This window comes from Sciurus carolinensis, chromosome 8 (genome assembly GCF_902686445.1).
Source record: "Sciurus carolinensis chromosome 8, mSciCar1.2, whole genome shotgun sequence".
Classification (NCBI taxonomy): Eukaryota; Metazoa; Chordata; class Mammalia; order Rodentia; family Sciuridae; genus Sciurus; species Sciurus carolinensis.
Genome location: NC_062220.1, coordinates 63,258,590 through 63,272,527, shown reverse-complemented (window position 1 = coordinate 63,272,527; position 13,938 = coordinate 63,258,590). Strand labels below are relative to the sequence as shown.

General features: G+C 32.7%; 1 protein-coding gene across 7 annotated transcripts in view; it reads left to right on the top strand.

Annotated features, from left to right (window-relative positions):
- Phtf2 (putative homeodomain transcription factor 2) overlaps nucleotides 1-13,938 on the top strand; it is a 165,831-nt gene that overhangs the window by 107,037 nt on the left and 44,856 nt on the right. For 5 of the 7 annotated variants that reach the window (XM_047561744.1, XM_047561741.1, XM_047561742.1 and 2 more), the window contains 4 exons: nucleotides 3,153-3,222; nucleotides 3,759-3,917; nucleotides 6,450-6,612; nucleotides 8,006-8,170. In XM_047561744.1, coding sequence (XP_047417700.1) covers nucleotides 3,153-3,222; nucleotides 3,759-3,917; nucleotides 6,450-6,612; nucleotides 8,006-8,170 — 557 coding nt within the window. Of the gene's footprint in view, nucleotides 1-3,152; nucleotides 3,223-3,758; nucleotides 3,918-5,461; nucleotides 5,599-6,449; nucleotides 6,613-8,005; nucleotides 8,171-13,938 lie in introns of those variants that run through there. The other 2 variants (XM_047561745.1, XM_047561746.1) reach the window with 2 other exon arrangements.

Sequence of the window (13,938 nt, the reverse complement as noted above, 5' to 3'; positions counted from 1 at the left end):
ACCAACCTAGATGTCCCTCAATTGATGCATGGATAAAGAAACTGTGGTATATTTATACAATGGAATATTACTCCGCCATAAAGAATGATAAAATTATGGCATTTGCAGGCAAATGGATGAAATTGGAGAGGCTAAGTGAGATAAGCCAATCTCAAAAATCCAAAGGACGAATGATCTCACTGATAAGCGGATGATGACACATAATGGGGGGTGGGAGGGGGCCAAGAATGGAGGAAGGAAGGACTGTATAGAGGGAAAAGGGGGGGGGGAGGGAAAAAATAACAGAATGAATCGAACAACATTACCCTATGTAAATGTATGATTACACAAATGGTATGCTGTTACTCCATGTACAAACAGAAGCAACATGTATCCCATTTGTTTACAATAAAAAAGAAAGAAAAAAAACAACAAAAATGAAATACTTTGTATGAATGTATTTTTACCCCAAATCAATTTAAAATTTTCCAACTTAAAATGTCTTCTTAATTAAAATCATGTTTTATGAATGCTCACATTCTTGCCACCGCCAGTGCTGAGGATTGAACCCAGGACCTGGGGCATGCTAGGCAAAACTCTTTATCACAGAGCTACATCCCCCAGCTCCATTATTTTTCATTTTTGTGACTAAAATTATTAATGTTAAGTTTGCTTTTTACTTTTTGAAAACCCTTTAAATATTCTGATAGGCTACCTTGAAAAGAAAGTTTTATTGAAACTGGCAATAATGGTGTGGCTCTACAATATAGCTCAAAATAAGTGTTTTAATAAATGTAAAATAGGAAATGAACCATGTATATACAAGGTCAAGTAGAATGAGCATGTTGAAAACCAGCAGTTATGTAAATCAAGACCATTTACTGTTTTTCTTGTAGGAACTTTCAATTCTTTAAAGAATCTTGATAAAAATTTGAGGTTTACAACAATATAGTATGTCTCAGATTAGTCAGACAACATTGACAATAATGGTTATTTTGAAGTTAGAGAAAGATTTATAATAGAAATAAATGAAACCATGTTGTTTTTTAATTTTGGGCATGAATAAAGGTAAAATCCCATTGTAATAAACTTCATACCAAATCAAAACTACTTTATTATGAAATTTTCTTCAAATATATTATTAGAATTGCCTTTCTAGTTTGCAAAATCTTGGAAATGATTTATAATCTCTCAGCCACTGTATAGTTACATTAAAATGGAATGAAGTACAGATGCAATTGATTCTCATTATTCATGGTAGTTATATTCTTAAAGTCACTACAGACACTGAATTGGCAGTAAATACTGAACCATTGCTCCTAGGGGAAATGGGTTCCTGTAAGCCTTTCTTTGGTCACAACACTTTTGTCAACTGATCAGTATATAACTTTATTTTATGTATGTTTGTTTTAAGATTCCTTATTTAATATACATTGTTGTTTTTCATTAACAATAAACTCATGACCAGTAATGCTAGAGCTCATATCTAAATTGTACACACCTGTAATCCCAGCGATTTAGGAGACTGAACCAAAGCCAGCCTCAGCAACTTAGTGAAGCTCTAAGCAACCTATCAAGACCTGTCTCAAAATAAAATATAAAAAGGTTTGGGAATGTGGTTCAGTGATTAAGCACCCCTGATTCAATCCCTGGTACCATAAACAAACAAATGAATAAATAAAGGAGGTTAACCGACACACATTTTCTCGACAGGCACATCACAGCTCTGTTGCACTTAGGAACACTAGACAGCACTGCACTGTGTGTGGAAGTCATTTTAAAAAAATTCTGCCAATAAAAAGTACAAATATGGGACTGGGAATATAGCTCCGATGGTAGAGTGGTTGCCTTGCATGCACAAGACCCTGGGTTCAATCACCAGCACCACAAAAACAAATAAATAAATGAATAAAAAGCACAAAAATGTGAAGAACAAAAAACTAAAGACCATGAAAAGAAAACTTGTTTATAATAATGAGAGCTGAAACAAAAAGGCAGAGTGTCGACTTGTATGACCTCAGCTGAAAATGTGCATGTTGGGAGTCTCAAAAATTTTTTGCACTCAGCAAATGAGGGCAAATGCACTAAGTTTATGGATTTAGGGATACAAGTAATAATAAGTGTATTGCAAATACAGAATCTGAGAATGTAAGAATCAGCTATTTATATATTGCTTTATCTTCAAACTTGCCCCTGCCCCTGCTTTTTTCCCATTTTTGTTTTATATCTTTGGGTGGTTTGCAACTTCAGCTGAACAGAGCATATGAAAAAGGTTAATTGCATCTTGAAGTCAGGGTACATTCTTAGTTTAGACATTTCAAATTTGACCTTAAATGCTGCCCTCTGGTTTTAAATATAAACAGTTCTTAAATCTGATTTTATCAGTCATTACTTGGATTAGGACCAAAGAAAATACTTACTGTACAGTTGATTGTTTAATTGAATATCTTCTAAGGAATTTAACTTAAGCTTCCAATTCTTAACATATTAGGTCTTAAGTAATAGCATAATTTCTTTTTCTCCACTAATTTTTACCTCTACCCCCACCCACTCTCTACACTGATAGAAGAAATTTAATTTTAACTAGTGTTCAATAATTTTGAGTTTAAATCAATTCAATTCACAAAAACTGCCTCTTCATCTGTTAGCATGTAAACATAGTGACAACCCTGAGATGTACATAATCCTCTTTGGGGCTCAGCTGATACTCCTATTACATGCTAGCATCCACTGAAAAGTTTACATCTCTGGTTCTCAGCTGTATGATTTCTGCTTCTGCAACACCTCAACATCCCTTCCTGAGGGCCTTCAGGGCCACTGCTCACCACATCCTGAACACTATTCTGATGATAGTCTGGGGCCAGTGCAATATCTTGGACCATCTAGGCTGTACACACAAATTTGCTTGATATAGTCTTTGTATGAAAATTTTACTATTAATAATGAACTGTCTTTGCATGTACACATATCCCTAAATATTTCCTTTTAGAAAAACAAATTTATTACAATACTATAATTATGTTCCACTTGTAACAAATGTGTAATGTATCTTTTTGTTTGATGTATTACTTAAAGATTTTATTTTAAACTGAAATCTTTAGAAGTTAATTCTTTTATGTTGTCCTGGACTAAGAGTATGTAGAAATTTCAATACTACTTTTAATATATTGTAGGGATTAAGGAATAAACCAAAGAAAACAGCACATGTAAAACCAGACCTCATAGATGTTGATCTTGTAAGAGGTGAGTCTTCAATAAATAAATGCTTACTCTAAGGAGACATTAACTTTGAAAAAGCAATTTAAAGTAGGTTAGATATGAGCACTTGTAGAAAATGCAATTTGAACTGACATGAGAACAGGAATAACATAAAAAATAGAGAATGGAAGATAGATACTATTGAGTAGCTTTTCCTCCTACTAAATATCACTTAAATAAGTACAAAAGATAGCAGTTCATGTTTGTTTAGCAAAGCGTAGGACTTTATTATAAAAATTAAAGTGGCAATTTATAATTCCTAACTGAAATTGACATTTGAATACTGTCCTATATTTATAAACTATGTGGAAGAAATTTTGTTATTTCAACTAATAATCTTTTTCAAAGTATCTGAGTTAATATGATAGCATGATGAATATTTTTTAAAGTGACTACTACCCTAAAATGGATGTTTCTCACTTGTAGTACAAAATAAATTATATATGTGTTGTTTTTCAAACATTGACTTTTTTCTGTAGGGAAATAAATATAGTCTGTCATCGTATTTTATCTTTTTTCAGGGTCTGCATTTGCTAAGGCAAAGCCAGAAAGCCCTTGGACTTCTCTGACCAGAAAGGGAATTGTTCGAGTTGTATTTTTCCCCTTTTTCTTCCGCTGGTGGTTACAAGTAACATCAAAGGTCATCTTTTTCTGGCTTCTTGTCCTTTATCTTCTTCAAGGTATAATTAAGTGATGGATATGCAATTTGCTTTTAATTTTCAGGGATGTTGTATTTTTAGGATTACTAAAGCTTTGTTCTAAACATATACTAACTACTACCTGGAGTGAAGTGAATATGAATATGTAAATAAGAAAAAACTAGTTTGGTATTAAAAATTTTTGAGAAAACAAGGCAGTTATTTTCCACCATGATTATACAAAAATTTAAATCTGTGCGTGGCTAAAGAATTTTCTTTCTTTTCTTTTCTTTCATACTGGGGATTGAACCCAGAAACACTTTACAGCTGAGCTGCCAGTTCTTTTTATTTTTTATTTTGAGGCAGGTTCTTGCTAAGTCATCCAAGCTGACCTTGCAGTCCTCCTGCCTCAGCCTCTAGAGTTGCTGTGATTATAGAGATGCACTACTGCATCTAGCTCAAAGGGAATTTTCTAAAGATAAGAAAAAAAAAATCTTCAAAATTCAGGCTACCATATGTACACACCAGTCTTTTAAAATTTTTTTATTAAATTTAATACAATTATGCAAGTTAATTTTTCCTGCTGAAAGCATGGTTTATTTTTCTATACCTTTTACTACTGTGATCTGAGCTAGCCTCATTCTGTATTAAAATTTTACAGACCATGCACTAAGTACTTTCTCAGATTTTTGTTTAATTCTCACAACAACCCAATGAAATATATTCCTAGCTTATAGACATGGGACCTGAAAGATCTGTGAATGCAAAGCCACACAATCACCAGGTTTGATGGTGCATAGGTACAACTCTAAGCCTTCTGACTCAGAGCCAGACACTAACCACTCAGTTACACTGCCTCCCAACACAACAGCATTCTAGTGCACAGTCCCAGAAGCAACGTATAACATGACATATATAACATTATAGACTATTTGGAGACTAATGAATAAACAACGCACATTCCAACCCATTAACAAAGCAATTATTTTAATTTGGTTGATGCTCTTTCTGTCTTTTTAATGTTACTTTTTAAAAAAAAATTCTTTCAGTCCTGAATGATTATTTTTATATATTTATCAATAGGCTCTATATAAAAGGTATATTTTAAGTAAATGAAAATGAAATAAAAATTAGACTGAAAGTTGTTTCTTTTAGCTCAAGGGGTGCATGTGTGTGTATGTATATATGAGTAGACTGAGAATTTTGTGATTGTTACTAGAATTTTTGTTTTGTTTTGCATTGCTGGGAAATGGACCTACTAATTAATGCTGAGGTGAACATATTTATGAAGCTTTTCTTATTTTAAACTGTTTTCTTATTGTAGACTCTTAGAATATATGAAATTATGTATATTAAAAACTTCTAATTGTTTTTAAAATGTTGATTTTTCTGTTAATGCATTCCATGACAGTTCTTTTAAATTTTTCTTATCAAACATTTTCTGGATGTTATTACCAGATATTTTATTAAAGTAAATGTTGACTTACATACATCATGACATTTTACCCATGAATACCGTGGTAGGTATTTCTTTAAAATATGTACATTACATTGATCATGCTTAACAAAATGAACAAAAATGTTCTAATATTCAAATTTTCCACTTGTTCCAAAATAGATACACGTAGACACTGGATTCAGGCATGACTGGATTTGGAGGCTCAGATGATGTCTTCACTTTTTTTTCTGTTGACTCTGCTTTCCCTGCTGGTTATACTCTTAGGTTAGCCTTTTCTGGGTAATAGCTGAAGTGGGCACTAGCAATTTCACATCTCCATAATCCTTAGTATTTGTGAGCTAGCAGAATGGCCTTCTTTGAGCACCTGTATTAATCCCTGAAGAAGATTCTGATTACCCCTGCTTAGGTCTTTTTTTTGTTTGTTTGGTTGTTTTTTTATTTCTCCTATGCCCAGATTATTAATGTTGTGGCAAGCCTAGGTTTTATGCCCATGCCTGAGATAGGAGAAATAAGACTGTTTCAGTGACAGATAAAGGAGGGAGATCCCCAAAAGGTAGAGTTTACGTTCAGAAAGTATAAGGAATGCAGGGCAGGCAAAGACAAGATTTCTCCTTCATGTGGTAATGGTCGAATTTATGTTAATTGTTTGCCCTGGAAAATATGCCCAAGTAAATTTATGCTACTAATTTTGTATACATGGACCTTTACTTACAGGCTTTTTATAGCCTTATTACACACTTATTATCATTAGACCTCCTTATTTGTAAAATAAAAAATAAATGTACTAAAGATTAGTATGATTCTTTTTGTTGTCTGTGAGTTACCTAACCTGGAATGCCCATAAATTTGTGTGCATCTAATTTTCTTTGTAGTGTTGAGGTGTGTATGTTAGAGACAATATTGAGTGTTATCTTATTCCAAGAATGTATTACTAAATACCATGATTAGGTTATGGCAAACAATAAAATAGTCTAAAGAGTTGTGTAGAGTAACATTTTAAATTTATTTAAATGTAGAAAAAATCTGGCAAGAAGTAATGTAAGAACAATTTTAAAATTTTTGAAGAAATGACTGTCAGATCTATAATTAAATGTATTTTCTTTCCCTTTTTGTAGTTGCTGCAATAGTATTATTCTGTTCGGCTTCTAGCCCACATAGTATACCTCTGACAGAAGTAATCGGGCCCATATGGCTGATGCTGCTCTTGGGAACTGTGCATTGTCAGATTGTTTCAACAAGAACACCCAAACCTATAAGTACAGGTGGTAAAAGAAGAAGGTACTGTCTATTGAAAAAGTGATTTTTTTTTTTTAAATTCTGTGATTTGAGTCCAGGATTATTCTTGACTACTCTCATTACCTTCATAAAATAAAATGTTGTCTTATAAAATTGCTCTTTCAAATAAAGTACTAAGTTTTGGGATCTTTTTTTTTTTTTTTTTTGCGGTGCTGGGGATTGAACCCAGGGCCTTGCACTTGGAAGGCAAGCACTCCACCAACTGAGCTATTTCCCCAGCCCATGGGATCATTTAACAAGTAATTTATTTTCTTTATTTGCTTCAAGGTCATTTTGAAATCACACGTCTGTGTTTTTCTTAGTTGTTTTCTTAAAATTCTTTTCTTGTCACCTAAAGGACAATATTGGGAGTGTGTGTTGCTGAAAAGTCCTACTAATTAACTGGGCTGGGGTTGTAGCTCAGTGGTAGAGCACATGCATAGCATGTGTAAGGCACTGGGTTTGAGTCTTAGCGCCACATATAAATAAATGAGTAAAATAAAGTTCTGTCTACATCTAAAAAAATTTTTAAAAAAAGGTTTCCTTGCTTAAAAAAAATTCTTACTAATTAGACAATTTTGTGTTTCTAAGATAGTTTGGCAAAAATAACAGCCAAGAAAAAATTCAGCTAAGCTCTATTTTTTAAGTGATGTTTAATATTGCCCTTAAATAAATATAGAAGCCCAGTGGGGTGCACATTCCCATAATCCCAGCAATTCCAGAATCTGAGACTAGAGAGTCACAATTTCAAGGCCAAACTTAGCAACTTAGTGAAACTGTGTCTCAAAATAAGAAATATAAAAGGGTCAGGGATGTAGCTTACTGGTAGAGTACCCCTGGGTTCAATACCAAGTGCTGGGGGAAAAAAATTTAAACATAACAAGTCTTACAAAGCACAATGGAATTCTGTTTTAATGGTCTTTTGTTTTGGTCTTTTTGAATCTTTTGAATATTAATTGATAGGAGATTGTGACATGCAGTTTTGGGTGTTGAGATTTAAGTTCATCTCATTTTTTTAAAGATAATACCTATAATAGATAAATAGCTTCGTTAATTAGTTAGAATATAATTCTCTCAAATCTAAATTTTTTTCTTTCTTTACCTGTAGGTAAGTGACATTCAAAAAAGGAAGAAATAATTTTTGTAAATATCTACCCAATGTGATCCTTACAACCTTATGCCACCTGTCAGAATGAGCAAGGAACAATACCTTAATATTTATAGAAATTGGTCTTGAATATGCACTATATTTGGATTACATTTTATCTAGTAAATTTGAATTTTATTATTTATCAAATTTCCTGTGTTTATGTTTTCTGAAATTTTGAATGCATTACCAAGAAAGTGGTTGTTAAAATTTTAAAGATACCTTCTGCTTTAATTTCTTCTGATGAAGGAAATTAAGAAAAGCAGCCCATTTGGAAGTACATAGGGAAGGAGATGGTTCTAGTACCACAGATAACACACAGGAAGGAGCAGTTCAGAGCCACGGTACAAGCACCACTTACAGTGTTGGCGCTGTCTTCAGAGATCTCTGGCATGCTGCTTTCTTTTTATCAGGGTTTGTATTTATTCAAGGCTTTCTATGGCATAGAGCTGCACTATCCCTTTTCTTGCACTTCAGTCTCAGATAATGAATATTAATGACTTTAAATATGACAGTAAATATGACAGTTTCATAATGGATTTTGTTTTGATAAACAACAATACTATAGTAATGGGAAAATGAAGACCATAAAGTTTACTTTGGGTTATGTATAAATACATCTATGTAAGAATGAATATATACTAGCAAAGTATATTTATTTAGGATTTAAAAATTCTGACTTCTTTCATATTTCTCAAGTGCTATTTTACTTCTGTTAACTAATTTGTTTTTATCAGCATTAAAGTGAATTTAGTAAGTTATAAGAGTTGTGTCAAATAAAATGTGTACTGTAGTATAAAATTCTACTTTTGTACATTGGGCTTTTTGTATAGTTTGTACCATCAGTGAAGATTTACCTAATAGGAAAATAAATTACAGCAAACTTCAAAACCAAATGAAACCTAACTTAATCTTATGTATCATTATATAATATAACATTATATAATTATATTATTATTTTGAATAATATTTAAGGGTTATGTTACTAGTTTATGATATAAAAAAGTTAGAAAGCTATTTTTAAAATAATGAATGTGACTGATGAAAGGTGCTAATTTAATAAGAAAAGGGATAATGCAAATAACTATTTTCTGTCATTTTATTAACTACTTCACTAATAATATTGTTTCATCAATTTGTGATTGTGTTCTTATGATCAGGTTTATCATGCATTATAAAGCTAAGTTTTTACTGTTTGTAGTTTTTGGAAAAAATTTAATAATGTATAGTAACATGGCATTAATTTAAGTTGAAACCCTATATTATAATTACCTTTCCTTTCTCCAGTGATGATATGTTCTAGTTTTTTAACTTGGCTTTGACTCTATCTCTCTCTCTTCTTCAGTGTTTTTTTTTTTTTTTTTTTTTTTTTTTATCTCCTTTCTAACATTAGGATGAAATAGTTTAGTCATTGCAAAGTCAGTTTTTTAAACTTTTCTCAAGATCTTCAGATAAGCAGTTATAAATAGCATAGTGGATGTATTTTGCTTTTGGGGAGTCATTTAGTTTTTTTTTGTTTCTACAATGGATAATGTATTATGTGGGTATTTAGAATCCTCTAAAACTAATGGTTGGTGCCTTTTAAAGTTTACCACGTTTCTTTACTCAAATGAGATCCAGACATCAGTTTTTCTGTTGTTGGGCTATACCCTGACCATGATCATGACTACCAGTTACCAATGAATTTATTCCCTTTTATCATGACAACTATATATCTAAATATTTTAAACAAGTGAACTGCTTTCATCTATCTCATTGGGAGCTTGTTTGCTGGCATATGAATGAGGCTATTTTCAATGTTAGGTACAAAAATATCTTAATAAAAATATTATTTTTTGAAGTCCTAAGCTGAATTCTTGTAATCAAGGTGTAAGCACAGTTCCAGATAACAGTGATGGTTATATGTTGGCTCTTATGTTTTCTGGTATTTGAGATTTTATGTATTATGCCTCTCTACTATCCCCTTTTCCCCCCTCTTTCCTAACCTTGTGGAAGTGAGAGTGGGACTAGAAATTTCATGTTCTAGGACAAGAGTTACCTTCTACTGTTGGTTAACCTTTCCCACACAACTCCCTAATGTCTTTTAATACTGAAAGGATGATCTTCAGTTTTGTATCTATATACTTCAGAATATTTTTCAGGATACCAGAAAATATTTCTAGCATTTATTTTTTCATGGCAGAATAGAACACTATGTGTGTTTGATTACCTGACTAGTATTTTAATGTGGAAACACACTAGTTTTCATATTTGATACAGTAAATTTGAGATTTGTAAACTAGTAAGTCCTTTAAGAATTGTGTCAACTTTTTGAGTTTTTCATATGAAAACATCCAGTTTTATGTTTATTTATGATGTAGATTATATATTTGTTTACATTTTTTTTCAGAAAAGACTAACATCATTTTTTTTTCCACAAATGAGTTAAAGTGATTATACCACATGTATTTCAAAATGTCATTTTTTTTCCCATTGCCTTTTTTGACAGAGCTACTCTTCCTTGAATGTCAATCATAATACTCTAAGGAAATTTTTACGAAGGTTCTGTCATCCAGTCATTAAAGTGGTAGGCTAATTATAAAACTGTAAGTCTTGGACTGGGGATGTAGTTCAGTTGGTAGAGTGCTTGCCTCGCATGCACAAGGCCCTGGGTTCAACCCCCAGCCCCACAAACAAAACAAGTCTTGACAGTGACAATGAAATTGCACATTGTTTCTCAGCAAATGTTTTCTATTCAAAACCTGATTCACAGATTATTGCTGACTTTTTATTTTCTTACTGATTAAAAAAAAATCATTATCTTTCATGAGCCAGGCATTATGTTACATGCTGGGAATACAAAACTAAAGCTGATGGACTAAAATACAATATTGTAAATATAATAGAGCATTCTGGGAGCAAAAAGGTAAAATTATCTCTGCCAAGGAAAATAAGGAAGCCTTCATATTTTAGATGGGTCTGGAGAGTGAAATTTAAACAAGGAGTTGGATAATGTAATGTTTTTACAAGAACAGTGGTTCTTAGAAATCTGGTAAGATCAATCACTCATTCATTCATTCATTCTGAATAGAAAAGTATGCTGAACTCAGGAGGCCAAGAAGGTAAGCAACAAAGGTGAAGGACAGTGGCAACATTGTGATGGTTGACTATCCTGGTGAATGACTGGGTTTGGGTGACTGTGCCTTCATCTAAACCCTTCTCCCTCAGGATGGATAGATGTTCCTAAGACAAGCACCTAGTTTCCCCCATGAACTTCTTTAACATTTGGGACAGAATTAAATCTGAGATCATTTCCTTTAAGAATCATAGAATAAAAAAAATCATAAGAGTTGAAAAGAATACAGAAAATGACAAAAGTTCAGTTGTTTCTTTACACCTCCATAATCTTAGGTATTCATAAAATGGCAAATGTAATCAATTTGTAAAATGTAATCTGCAATCAATTTTCAGTATTCTAAAAAGCCTACTAGAAATTGCAAATTTTCTGGTCATATTAAATACTGTTTCCTTGATTTTTGCTAGAATTATATGAGGTCCACATGAAGACTGAGCTGTCCTTTGATTAAGTACAACCTGTTTTCTCATTATTGGTCTGCTAAGCATTTTTTCAAAATTCAGGAGTGAGTTCATGGGTTAAACAATAAAAATTAGTAAAATTTGCTGCCACATTTGCAATTTCTAAAACACTTTTCACTTCATAATTTGATCTGCATACAATGTAGAGACACTTAAAATACAGAAGCAAGATATCTTGTCACCTTTCAGGTGACAGTGTTGGCTTCCTTTTTCCATTCAGGAAAAGCTTTCTAGCACATGTGCATGACACACTAAGTCCACGCTGCTTTTTTACCTGGAGTGGGTACTTGGATAACTCCTGAGAGTTTGCCCTCAGGGCAAGGTGAGCCATCACCTTTTGAGCTCTGTGGTGCTCCCTGCTGCACTCCCCAGCACCTCTGCTACCATTTATTGTACTCTCCTCTCTTTCACATCTTGCCTTCCAGAACATAACTAACAAAATCAACTTTTGACAAGGAATTATTTCTTTGCCAGGCCACTGCAGTTGCCAGAGATGTACTGCATCTAGAAAATAATGCATTTATCATGGAATAAGTAGAACAAGTATAGAGATATATCTCTTGTTCTCAAGATACTAGTGTCACTTCCCGGATTCCTGTGACTCATAATGTTTGGGTTGTTGATCTAAGAAAATGCTGTTAACTCTGGTTTTATTAAGTGACTGTATTATATGCATTAAATGTAAATATCAGGTTACATTTGTGTGTGTGTGTGTGTGTGTGTAAGTAAGTAATACTAAAAAGTATCCTTTCTTTCTATACTGCAATACTTTAATCAATACCAGTTTCTTTCTACTTTGCTCTCAGTTTTTGGTGAGGAATGATAATTTAGATATATGTTTATTTTAAAATCAAAGGACTGTCTTGCTTCGGTTTATTTTTGTATGTTTTAAAGTTGACTTAAATAGAAGTAGATTCCCTTTAAAAATATGCTGTAAGTAGAATTTAAAATTTTTGTTTTCTTTCCCCTACTGCCTTTCCCTAGTCCTTTTACTCCTTCATACAAAAGAATAGGAGGATTATTTAACATCTGAGCCTTGGTAACCTGTGTTCCTTTTGAGATATTAGTATTATTCTTTGATACTTTTTAACTTTCATTTATTATTGGAAATATGAGTCATATAGCAAGCAGTGGTAAAATTAAACCTGGCTTGGAGCAGCTACAGCTTTTAACTCTATATCTGCAATAATTGGAGTTTACCTCTTCTACCATTTCTCCTTTTAGCATTTCCTTTGTGCTCACATCCAAAGAATGCTCTGATCAGATGACAAATTATTTTCTACTTTTTTCAATATATAGTTTTATTTTGAAGAGGTTCAAACTTATAGAAAAGTTTCAAGAACAACACAAAGAAATCCTTTGTACCTTTCATCCAAATAACTGGTTAAAATTCTGCTAATTTTCCTTATTAATCCATCATTAACAAAAGGTTGTAATCTGGAATCATATGCCATACTCAGTGGTCATGTCCCTTTTCTCTCCTTCAGTTTGAAACAGATCCTCAGCCTTTCCTTGAGTTTCATGCTCTATATTTTTTAAAGACTTAGGGCAGCTACTTTGTAAAATGTCTCTCAGTTTGGGTTTGTGCCAATAGTATGCTGGTTCTGGCTCCAAGTGACTTTTGAGAGCTGAATGGACATATTTTTTCCCAATTCTTTGATCAGCAGTATCAGTTGGTAGCTGAAATTGGCCATGGTGAAATATTTATACCATAGAAATAAGGAAATACACAAACATGGGCTTTTTTGCACCTAAAGAGCAGGATTTAAACATTTAAAAGCACAGTCTTTATCATTATGCCCAAGTTATGCTTTTTTGACTGGAATATCACACAAATGATTCTGGTTTGACTCATTGCATCCTATCAGATAGCAAACAATGTGGATTTGTTCCATTACTAGTAATATTTACATTAATCACTTGATTAAGATGTTCACCAGATTTCTCCAAATATAAATTTATTTTATTTTTCCTTTTATAAGCAGTAAATATCCTGTGATGCCTTAAGACTATGAAAATAACCCATTAGATTAAATTAGATTCAATTGACCTAAATTTTTTTGGTAGAACCCCCTTGAGCAGGCTCTTTGTTTTTTTGACATGTTCCTCTCTAGCACAACAAATCATTTCAGGTTCAATTTGTACTTCTCTGTCCCAGCCCTGGATTCAGCTGTTTCTTCAAAAGAACTGTGTATAGAAACCAAAATCTGAGTGCAAAATGTGCTAACTGCTATTGGGATGTTGCTATCCCCAGGCCTTTTCAGTGAGCAGAGCTAAAAGTGTGTGTGTGTGTGTATTCCTTTACATTTTTATTCTGTGCATATGTGAATATATGGTAGTATATATACCATAATATAAAATGTAAAATAGATAAAGTTCTAAACACCTCTATCTCTCTTTCTATCTATCTATCTGTCTATCAGCCATGCATTTGCAATGATAGCTTCAGTTTACCTACACAATGTAGCTTTCAATTTCATTACTTTGTCACTGAGTTTATTCTTTTTTCTATATTTATTTTCTCTCAGTGAAAACCTGATTCCCAACATTCTTAGTATGGTTACTTATTCAGTGAATCTTCCATGTATAGCCTGTGTCCTGACCTT